This window comes from Pogona vitticeps, chromosome 6, assembly GCF_051106095.1.
Source record: "Pogona vitticeps strain Pit_001003342236 chromosome 6, PviZW2.1, whole genome shotgun sequence".
Lineage (NCBI taxonomy): Eukaryota > Metazoa > Chordata > Lepidosauria > Squamata > Agamidae > Pogona > Pogona vitticeps.
This window is the reverse complement of record NC_135788.1, coordinates 17,254,592-17,266,678: the sequence shown is the minus strand read 5'-3', so window position 1 is coordinate 17,266,678 and position 12,087 is coordinate 17,254,592. Positions and strand designations below refer to the sequence as shown.

The 12,087-nt window shown below is 37.0% G+C and overlaps 1 protein-coding gene across 4 annotated transcripts in view; it reads right to left on the bottom strand.

The window, feature by feature from the left end:
• The window catches only part of ODAD2 (outer dynein arm docking complex subunit 2), an 85,701-nt gene that overhangs the window by 57,340 nt on the left and 16,274 nt on the right, over nucleotides 1–12,087 (bottom strand). For all 4 annotated transcript variants that reach the window (XR_013537764.1, XM_073003022.2, XM_020801127.3 and 1 more), the window contains exons 8-9: nucleotides 6,923–7,137; nucleotides 1,186–1,290 (exon numbers count right to left, since the gene is read on the bottom strand). Coding sequence is in view for 3 of the 4 variants with exons in the window: in XM_073003022.2 (XP_072859123.2) it covers nucleotides 1,186–1,290; nucleotides 6,923–7,137 (320 nt within the window). In the remaining variant the exon portion in view is untranslated. The remainder of the gene's footprint in view (nucleotides 1–1,185; nucleotides 1,291–6,922; nucleotides 7,138–12,087) is intronic.

Here is a 12,087-nt window from a genome sequence, read left to right as displayed (position 1 = left end):
TTTGACTGTGAAATCATCCTGCAGGAAAAGGGTGGGATATTTGTCTCCCTGCTTGTTGCTCTAGTTGAACTCAGAGCCCAGTTCTGCAACATTAATATTAAAAACAAAAACCACCAGAAGATGCCCCATATATCTCCCATACCAGAACTAACCACTAGGCTAATGCTATCAGCTTTTCCAAAATTGAAAATTTTCTACATGTTTCCCCATCAACACATATTGGTTCCTTATCTGTTTTACATTCATGCTAGGCAGGTACTAAAACTTAAATTGAGTTTATATAATTCACTGATGTGCCATACACTGGGTAGATTTTTTAACTGCTTCAAAATAGTCTAAGAACAGCAGAGCTGGAAGGGGACTTTATGGATCATCCTCTGTCAGGGAGGCACAGTGGAGAACTGAACTCCTAAACTTTGAGCTTAAACCACTGAGCTATCCAGCAGTTTGTTTAAATTTACCTAGTGAAGTCTGTGAAAATAGGAGAATATGACAGAAGATGAAAACTTTTGGAATGGATGCATTTGTTTGCTTTTGAGATTTTGGTAGTGATGGCCTATTGCAACATTAAAGAAAATGAAAATAAAAGAACCCTCTCTTCGGAGAGGTATTTAAATTCCGAGAGCAAAAAACATTCAAATACAAAATCTGTCCCTTACTTTAGTTAAGAAATGTGAGCTAAGGAAATATCTATTAAAAGCCAAGTTACTGGGACAGTAAGCCAAGCAATCATCTTCTCCCTGACTATGATTGGAAAAATGGTAGCAGATGCAAGTATGAGACAACTCTGCCAGAACCAACAGGTTTATATTTTCAGCTTGGGAGTTCCCCCTTCGGTCATGCACAGGAGTGGGAACAGCCAGAGAACTTTCCAAATTCTACTAAGTAAGATTCATCATAGTTAAAGGCAGCAGTTTTAGAAGAGCTTCCCTGAAACCTCCTCCCCTTCAAATTCGATCAATTACAATTCCCATTCACTAGCCAGTGTGGCCAAATTGTAGAAGCAATTTGTACTTCACTGGGAAACCTCAGGTTGCATAAGATTGATTTAGACTATTCAGGTCTATAAGATTTTTTTTTCATTCATGACACTGATAGAGTTTGAAAAACACATCTGCCTAGATTAAAGTTCGTGTTAAAAGTGGTATTTTTGTAAAGGACAAATAATACACAGAGATCACTTACCCTTTGAGGGAGCCAGTGGGTGTAGTGCTGGATCTTTTCTTCCCTTCAGGGGGGACAGGTTTGCTTTCCTTTTCGTCCTTGCTTTCTTTCCTTGCTCTTTTGCCTCTGAAAGATTTTGTTTGATATTTCATATTATGACAAATAGACCACAAATGTGTGCGCATATTAGACTGAAGATCAATCTAATCAATGAAAGATTTCCCATCTCAGAATCATTCTCCCAAATATTTCCATTCCCTAGTAAACCCACATCTAAGAAGAGCTTTTATGTTAGCCTGTTTTAATATTTTTCCTTCGGCCACCCATGCTGGTCCATTTCTTAATATCCCTCGTGAAAAAAGACTTTTTGTTTGTTTGTTTGTTTAGAGACTCCTGACAGCCTGGATCATATACTGTTTCAATGCCCTGCTCATTCTCACCTCTGAATTTTTTTTTTTGAACCTTGGATCTCTTATTTTTCCAATTTTCCTGAGTCAATTCTTTCTATTTTCATGAGTGATGAATGTAATTCCCTGACCGCTGCCGTTGCAGGTTTCTTCTCTGCAATTCTGAAATTGGTCCCTGCTTCTCGCTCCTAATTTGTGAAATTTGTGTAATTTTACTTCTCCTATTTTGCTTGTGTTGTTGTAGTTTGTAAATGCCATTAAAAGTTTCAGAACAACAATGAAAGATTTAAACGGATCAATGCCACACTATAAGAAGGCAGGAGGAAAAATCTGTTGGTTAAGGACATAAAGCAACAACCGGTGTCTTCACAAATTAGCAAGAAAGTATTTGGATTTTAAAATACAGTATTGGACACCATCCAGCAGACAGCACTGTGTGCTAAGCCTAATGATTTCAAAGGATTTAAGCACACTAAATTATTTACTGGACAGTGTCCATAGTGTTTTAATACTAAAAACAGTTCAGCATTCTAGTTTTCTTTTTACATCTTTTCCACCAATATCAGTATTTTGTTGTTACCTTTTCAGTAATGTACAAAACAATGCAAGCTGTTTTCATGTGGAACATATCAACGAAACAGAAATTTATTTTTTAAACTGTTCGAATTCTCCCATTAACACATATTTAACATGATGGCTGAATCTGTGGGCTTTGGAAACCATACAATTTCAGCAGAAGTGTGGGATTCATTCACAGACACTTAAACTTCAGTTACATGAAATGGAAGTGTGGTCAACAAATGTAAAACTATTTCACATATTTCTCCAAGCAGGCCAGCTGGAACATACTGGTAATTAGAAATATGTTGTCCCTAAGAAATACTTGCTCTATTAAATCCTTGGCTTCTCCTGAGCATTTTTCAAAGATCTTAGAGCAAAAGTAGTGAAACTCTGCCATTCCATTTTCAGACTATGACTCCCACAATACCTTCCCATTGGGCATGCTGGCTGGGGCTTCTGAGGGGTGAAGTCCAAAGCATGAGGAACCTATGGCCTTCCAGATGTGGTTGAATTACAACTTTTATTATCCCTGACTATTCAGGTGAGAGATGTAGTCCAGCAACACCTAGAGGTATATACGTTCTCTAGTCCTAGAATCACTATGGCTTCATGACACCCCCCTGACACCACACCTTTCTTGTCATCACAACTCCTTCCTCTGTTTTCAGATTGTTTTGGCACAGAATAGGGCATCTGATTATAACAGGATGTTGCATTTTAGAAGTACAACAGCAACATATGGCAGCTTTTATTATACCAGGTATATACAGTATATCACAGAAGTGAGTACACCCTCTCACATTTCAAAATATTTTAGTATATACAGTGGTGCCTCACACAATGATGTTAATTGGTTCCAAAAAAATCAACATTGTGTGAAACATCGTTCTGTGAAACACCATTTCCCATAGGAATGAGTTGAAAACCGGTTAATCCGTTCCAATTGGAACAGATTGCCGTCTTTAAGTGAAAAAACCCATAGGAAACATCGTTGAGTGAAACAATGTTTCCTCCATTGGAATGTATTGAAGCCGACTCAATACATTTCAATGGCTTTGCGAAGTCCTTTTTCGCTCCTGTAAAAGTGCCTTACAGTGTTTGGAACAGGTTTTAAATGCTTGCAATCTTTAGCCCACCTCCTGAACCCTATGCAAACTTAATTTGATGTTGTTCTGAGTCGTCCTTAATTTTTAGTGATTTTTTGAATTTTCTCTCATTGGAATGTATTGAACTTTCCGTCCAATGCATTCCAATGAGAGAAAATTCAAAAAATCACCAAAAATTAAGGACGACTCAGAACAACACCAAATTAAGTTTGCATAGGGTTCAGGAGGTGGGCTAACGATTGCAAGCATTTAAAACCTGTTCCAAACATTGTAAGACCCTTAAAAATGAGCAAAAACGGAAGAGCTTCAAAAGCACTGAAGCCGGCTTCAGTGTTTTTGAAGTCTTTTCCGATGTCCCTTCATATACATTACTTCATATACATTACTTCCAAATAATTCTTTTTTTATTTATCAACTACAAACAAATATATAAAATACAATACAAACACCCCAAACCCTCCCCCCCTTTGAGGACAGAGATTCAGACCTCATTGCATCCCAACTTTTCCAAATTCCAGAGAGCATTGAAAGCGGGGGGAAAAGAAAAGAAAAGAAAATGAAAGCCCATCAATCATTTTGCCCTGTCTTCAGATCTGTCCCTGGGCCCAAACATGTATTAAGTTCCAACTTTGTTTTGCATAGTCTCTTGGTTGATCTCGTAGTGCTTCTGATAATGTATCTAATTCTGTAATGTCCAACAGCTTCTTCAGGAATTCCTCCATTGTAGGTATGTCTTCACTTTTCCATTTTTGGGCCCAGAGTAACCTAGCTGCTATCAATATATACATCAAACAATATTTGATTTTTCTTATCAGTAATTTCTGGCATAATATTTAATAGTGCTATTTCGGGTTTAAAATTCAATTTCTTTTGAATGATTCCTTTTATTATTTCCCACAACTGTAACCAATAAACCCTGGCTTTTTCACATGACCACCACATATGGTAATAAGTTCCTACTTTTTTTTTTTACATTTCCAACAGATATTGCTGCTACCTTCTGACATTTTTGCCAGTTTTGTAGGAGTATAGTGCCATCTGTAAAACATTTTGAGGATATTTTCTCTTAGATTTACTGGCTTAATCATTTTATAACAGTCTTTCCACATCATCATCCAGTGATCAATGTCAATATTATAACCGAAATTACTTGCCCATTTTATCATTGTCTCCTTTACCCTCTCGTCCTCCAGTTCATATTCCAATAAGTATGTATTCATTTTCTTTATTATTTTCTCATCAGTGTAGATCCACAGTTTATCTACCTGTACTTCGCCTTCAAAAAAGCCCAAATTTCTATCTTTTCTATATCTTGATTTTAATTTATTCAATGACCACCAATCTGTTGCCACCCCTAGTTCCTCTCATTCTTGCTTACTTTTTATATTTTGTCCTCTGTTAAGTAATTCTTTGTAGGTTAACAACATCCCTTTCTGATTCAACACTTTCATCGTAAAGGCTTCTATAGGGGCTACCCATAATGGAATTTTCTTGTATGTTTGTGCTTGAAATTTATACCATTTAGACCCAATGCTTTCCTTACAATATGTTCCATACAGTGCAATTGTTCCTTATATTTCCCATAACACACATACAGTATGCATGCCAGCCCATGCTTAAGTCATGCCCTTCTAGTTTCAATAATCTTTGGTTTACCAGAGTTATCCATTCTTTTATCCATATTATAAGGCACACGTCTTATAATATAATAACCAGTTTCGTAGTCCTACACCTCCCCTTTCTTTCAAGTCCTGTAATAGCTTAAGTTTTATTCTTGGTTTCTTAGTCTTCCATATAAATTTGGTTGTCAGGCGATCCAATTCTTTGAAGTATTTAAAATTTAATAATACTGGTAGATTTTGAAAGAGAAATACAAGTTTAGGCAGGATCATAATTTTTATGATGATCTAGCCGCCTAGAGTGGTCCTGACCCGACCAGATAGGCGGGATATAAATAAAATAAATAATAAAAATAAATAATAATTATCTTTGCAGTTCTTCCCATCAATGATAGCTGTAGCTTACTCCAATCTTCCAGGTTCTTCTGAATTTCCTTCTGTATTCTGAGATAGTTCTCTTTCATTAAGTTGCTGAGTTTTTTGGTGATGATGACTCCTAAATATTTGATTTTTTGTACTACTTCAAAATTAATTTCCCTCAACAGTTTTCCAACTTCTTCTTTCTTTATGTTATTAATCATAACTTATGTTTTTTGATAATTAATTTGGAGACCTGCCACTTGTCCATAATCTTCGATGATTCTCAATACTTCCTCTAGGTCTCCCTGAGGATTCTCAAGTATTATTACCAGATCATCTGCATAAGCTTGTACCTTGAATTCTTCGCCTCTAATTTTTAGTCCTTTAACTCTTTCATTAGCTCTTATCTGCCTATTTAGGATTTCCAGCGTTAATATAAATAAAAGGCCTCCTGTCCCCTCTTGCAAATAATTCTTGGGGATCTTGTTCCCTGCATCTTTCCTTCCATTTTCTTCCCTTCAAGTTCAGAAGCAATTTGTCCCTCCCTCTTTGTTCATAAAAGAGCAGGACTTGTATATATCCTTTCCAATGGGTGGAGCCAGGGCAGAGAATGGGGAGGGCATGAGAGGGGACCAGGAAGGGTGAAGACATGTTAGTGTGGAAATTCAAATTACATTTGAGAAAAAATAAAAACAGGTATGGAAGCTTCAAGTGAGTAATTCTGGATCTATGGGGGAAAGGAATCATAGTTCCAACCCACATCTATCTGAGCCACACACCAAATTTGTCTGAACCCTGTATTAGCTTGGTTCATTTACCCTTATAGTGTCATCTACTTCATAAGGATTATATAAGGATTGAATAGGGAAACATCGCCCGAAGAGGCTCTGCTGCTGATGCTACTTGTTTGTCAGTTTCCCTATGTAAAATGTCCTTCCCTCATTTTCTGTTTAGGTGCATATCGATAATATATCTAATTATGCTAGCCCTTCCCTGTATAGTCAAACCTAACATTTATTTCATAGACTATATAAGCCTAACCCTATATAAATATGGCACATTAATTTGAATACTGTGTATCTGTATATCATATATTATCTTATCTACTGTTTCTTGTATTACATTTTTGCTGATTGTTGTGCACCTGCTTAGATCTATTGATTTACCAAATACTAATTGACCAGAATCCTATTCAGTACTTGCAACAGCATAAGTGCAATAGCATAACTTGCAGAAGCAAATTACGGTACTGCTGGTTAATGTGTTGCTACACATGAGTGGTCCAGAATGAGGAATGCAAGCATTAACTTGATAACTAGCAGTAACTTATCAGTGTAATTAGTACCACTGCATTTAGACCAAGGTAGCAAACCGAAAGAATTCTGTCCATTAATAAATATTTGTGAATAAATAAAAAAGAAAAAAGGTGAAAAATAAAAGTAACTAAATATTAATAATAATACCACATAATTAGGGGGGAACTATATATATTGCTTTGAACTTTTGGCCAAAAGACAGGATATGGAACATAGTAAATACAAATACTGCTGATAAATATGAACATTGGCTCAAACAGTGATTTTGAATATAGAGTTTTTGTTCAAAATGTTTGAATGTTTAGCTTAATTTAATTTTTTAAAAATGTACAACATTGTTTCTTAAACAATAACATTAATTGATGGAATCTTTCAAAAGAATTACATACTCTCGAGAGCCAGGCAGGGTCTTCCACTTAAGAGATGGTTCTAATTTCTTGCTGTCAGCAGGCTTACTTTTTACAAGAGGACTTTTAGGCTTCTCAAAGACATTCTTTTCTGCATAGTCGTAAAACTTTTGGGCTTGGCCATATTCATCTACTTCAACCGCTTCCATATGTTGATAATGTTTTTCATACTTTGGTTCATCGAAAAAAGTATATTTCTAATAAGAGATGAAAATTACATTTTAATGCATGAATAAAACATGCATAGAAATTAGTATGCCAGAGGAAATCCAGGCAGATTGGTTTTATAGTTTTTCAATTGACATTTGAAACACATCCACCCTTTTCCTGCTTTAAAAATAAAGGCAACTTCCATATTAAATAGCAAGTAACTGCAATTTTAATTAAATATTACAAAAATTACAAAATTAGTGTTTTCAATGAAATACAATAATCAGTGAAAATATCAGCTAAGGGTAAATGTAACTTTAGCATTAAAATAACCAGTATTGATACTAAGAATGTGGTAGAATGCATTTATTTATCTAAATATTTAATTTTGATTAGTTAACAAAAAAAATGCAATGCTCCTGAATTTGATAATGGTTTTGGAGAAGTATTAAAGCTGATAAGATAAAGATTTTTAATAAATCTTTTCAATCACATCAACAGAACAGGGATCAATCCTGCAATCTGGTTGAGACTGAGCTTTATGACATTACTAGAACAGGAAAATGCCAAACCTTTTAGTGACTACAGAACAAGAAGCTTCACTAGCCCTTTGCTTAAGGTTTTCTTTAACACAATACACGGCAGAATTTACAAGAAATGCAAATAAGGGGAAGGAGACACACAATTTGGATTCAGAAAAGGATCTGAAGTCAGGAAACACACTTGGCAAGACATGCTGTGACATAAACCTGGATATGTATGCCAACTTTATTGACTATAAAAAAATTTGGGGCAAAGTTCAGCACGGCAAACTGACAGAAGGTTGGTAAACTAGGGTTTTGATTCAAGAGATGCTCATATAATTGGCAATCTGAACTACCAACAAAAAGCTTCAGTGAAAGTTCAATAGTAGATAACACAGAGACACGAAGACAAGTACAATACATATATATCTGCTTCCCACTGCTTTTCAATTTGTACCCTGTGAACATCGTTGGAGAGTCACTTGTGAATACAAATGACTAGAATAAATAATGAACATTGCTTTAAAATGAATGTTAAGGAAAAACAAGTTCATAGTAATTGCTAAAAAGCAAGCACACTGAGAAATTTGGTTAAAGATCCAAAACCTAAATGTGGAGCTTATTGATGAAAACAAGTCCCTTGACATTTGAATTAACAGTGGGAGTACCGCCATGCAATAAAAGATACCCTGCAGCAGTTCCCTTAAGATAAAGAATAAAAATATGCAATTAATAATTAAATCTGACTTTCAGGTTGCATATTGTACAGCACCGTGTATTCTTAGTTCCACTGTCTGGCATGGAACTCTGCACTTTAACACAAAGGTTTTTTTTTAAGAGAAGCATTTAATGTACAGGTGTATTACAAGTAGCTAAGAATTTCTAGATTGAGCGGCTAAGAAATGATGAAGTACTCAGAAAAAAACAAATAAAGATCAAAATTGATAAAACATGAAGGGTCAGGATGCTTTGGTCACTTAAAACAAGAAAAACTACAGGTGGTTAGCTGATTACTCTAGGTACAGTGGGGTCTTGACTTAAGAACGGCTTGAGTTAAGAACATTTTGACTTAAGAACCGCTCTCATAGGAAAATATTGACTTGACTTACATACTTAGATTTGAGTTAAGAACTGAAAAAAAGTGCAAAATTTGAACTTTCAGTTAACTGTTGGCCAGTGAAAAGGGTGCCTGTCTGCTTCCTCACTCCTCCCAGCGTTTAGAGAGTGGATTGGGAGACAGTCTTCGGACTGCCTGGTACTGTACTGCCTGGACTGTATTTTCCCTGCCTTCCCTGAACCTTTCTTGACCTAAGAAAAAAAGAAACAAAATATCCCCCTCTAGTGGTCGAAGGCAGAATAGCAGCTTCCCATTAGTTTCTATGGACGGAAAAGAGCAGATACGGATTAAATGGTTTTCAATGCATTCCTATGGGAAATGCAGATTTGACTTGAGAACTTTTTGACTTGAGAACCGCCTTCCAATACGGATTAAGTTCTCAAGTCAAGACCCCACTGTAAAATAAATCTGAAAAGAAGTGCAGGCGGGAGAAGGACAAGCTGGCTCCCTACAACTGTAGTTGTTTGTTTTTTGACACAGCACAAAACCCCTTTGTGTGAAACTCAGCACCCAGAGAAGCACTTAAGGGCTGAACAACTTTGGAGTCTGGTTTGGATGCCACAGAACATCATTGTTTACAGCTGCTGCATCCTGCCCATATAGTCATGATGGCATCCAGCCTCCAGTAGGAGAGGAGAAGGAAGAAGAAACAATAGTAGTAATAGAATGGTTGTAATGGCAGTGGCAGTAATCAGCGATAGCCAACATATTGCCTTTCAGGTGTTACACTGGAACTTCCATCAGCTGTAGCCAAACTGAGGGGTGAGGAGAGTTACAGCTGTTACTAAACCAATAGCAGAGAATGCATCACACACCACATTTTGAAGGCATTGCTGGGTTTGGTTTTCTTTGAATTGTTAACTGGTTTACAACTCTTTTAAATCATTCTAAGCTGTTGCAAAGTACATGGATTGTTTTAGATTCTTTCCATGTGGTTTTACTGATTGTACTCAATTCTGGGATACGTACTTTGACAGATTGTAGGTAAAAAACACTTTAGCCAGTCAACCAGTCAACCCACACCCACATACATGCATAGATGCATGCATGCATATGTTACTCATCCCTGACTGAGTAATTAGGAATGAGGGACTGAGTACTTTGTTGTCCTTAGTTGAAAAGCATTTAGCTTTTCAACTAATGACAACAAAGCAGCTCATGTTAATAAAATGCAAGGTATACATTCAAAGCTCAGAACCAAACAATAAGGATTGCAGCCAGCAAAGCCAGAGCAGGAGACACCTAGCACTGTCCTCTTTGCCAGCTGCCTCTCTTACTGGGTAGCAGGAGGATAACTCAATAATATTCACTTGCAAGCTTCTTGATAGCAATATCACCTTGTTCGTCTTGACTGAAGGTATATGAAGCTATCAAGCACAACTCAAACCCAAAGTCCTCTGAAACATTTAGCAAGAGCAAAGCTCTTAGTAGGCATTTAATTATATAAAATTCTATTGCACAATGTAGAGGTGAGAAATACTACCTTCTTGAACTACAACCCACGGAATACCTATCAGCAAGACAGTACCCTCCTGCAGCGGTCCCCAACCTTTTTGGAGCTGTGGACCCCTAATCAGCAACATGAACGATAAAGGAGTCTAGCAATTTATATCCAACAATTTCTGGGAATAAACGTTTTCGTACAGGTTCTGCTTTTGCTCTCTTGGCTGAACTCATTCCTTGATCTGAGAACATTCAAAGCCCCATCTTATTTGGACCCGGAATATCTAATTGTCCAAGAAGTCCCCTATCTATTTGTTTGGATACAAGGTTTTTACCATCAGAGGCCATAATGCCCTGTCATCCAGATAGTTGGGTGGAGGGAGAGATTTTTCAACAGTGCCGCCACATCTTTAGGATGCTTAGGGAGGCTTGTCTGGCACCTGCTCTTAGATTTTTTTTCCAGCATCATGCAGATAATTTTCTTCTCTTCTATTTTCTATGGTGATTTGGGTCATATTTGTCTACATGACTCTAGCATTCATAAGAATGAAGGGCAGTTTTAACATATTTTAATGAAGAAATATTTTCCTAGGCTTTTCTAAGTGCCAACTGAGTCTGGTTTCATTCTGTGGTTTCAACTGTCTTCTGTTTCACATTTTAATGCTCTACTTCTGTATTGTTTTTCCAGTGTTTATTGTACTATTTTAACTGTTAGCAAGCTGTTCTGAAAGCAACTCCTAATTGGTCAAGCTATATCCCTTTGATCAATGAATCAGTGTTACCAGTCTTGGCCAAGAACAGAGACCCGTTTTCCCCCTATTATCAGGGGAAAACTCACCATTCAAATATTACTTCCTTGTTATAGTTCCCTTCTTCCAGACCCAAACTACTATGTGTAGCTACAACAGCTTTCAGTAAGAGGCCTTCCACTGCTCTTGCGTAGATGAAGGCTCCCTCAGGATGTTGGTGCAAGCACTAGTCATCTCCCAGATCAACTACTGCAATGCTCTCTACATGGCATTTCCTTCGAGACTGACCAGGAGACTACAATGGGTTCAGAATGCAGTGGCCAGACTGGTGTGAGCAAATTCAATCACATTACTCCAGTTTAGGTTCATCCTAACTAGTTACCCATTGTATCCTGGATTCAAGTTTTTTGAAACTCACGTACAAAGCCCTCTATGATTTGGGACCATATTACTTGCTGGGAGTGTCTCTCCCCAGTGTCATCTGCCCAATCCACCAGATCTTCACAGACTAGGCTCTTCCATGTAGCCACCTTAAGGGAGGCCCAAAAGTCTTCTACAACAGGCAGGGCTTTCTCCACAGTGGCACCGTCCTTATGGAACCAGCTCCCAGAGGAGCTATGCCTGGCTACCTCTCTGTTGTCATTTAGGAGGCAACTCAAAACACTGCTTTCAGCAAGGCCTTTCATACCAACCCTGGTTGACTAATTGTTTACCTCCTGTCCTGCTACTACTGGTAAACCGTCTCTGATGCAATTTGGTTTTTAGTGTTTTAATTTTACTGTTTATTGTTTGTTTAATAGATGTTTTAACTGTTATATTGCCCAGAATGGTGCTTCTGTACTAATGGGACAGTATATAAATTACATAATACATAAATACATACAAACATAGTCTAAAAAAATCCACAGAATGGAAATTTTTCAGACTAAAAGCATTTGCAATATAACCATTCAGAAGATGGGATTTTTAAGACACCAGAAAGTCTCTTCCTGTTCCTCTCAAAAAATATGAAATGTGAAAATGGCTTGGACATAGTTTCCATATGATTTGTAATAAAACAAAGTTATTCCAGACCTCACATACTGAGTAACTTACAATGTCGTGGTCTTCACCACATATAAATCCACAACAACTTAAACCTTCAACAACAAGAAAGAGTTCTTT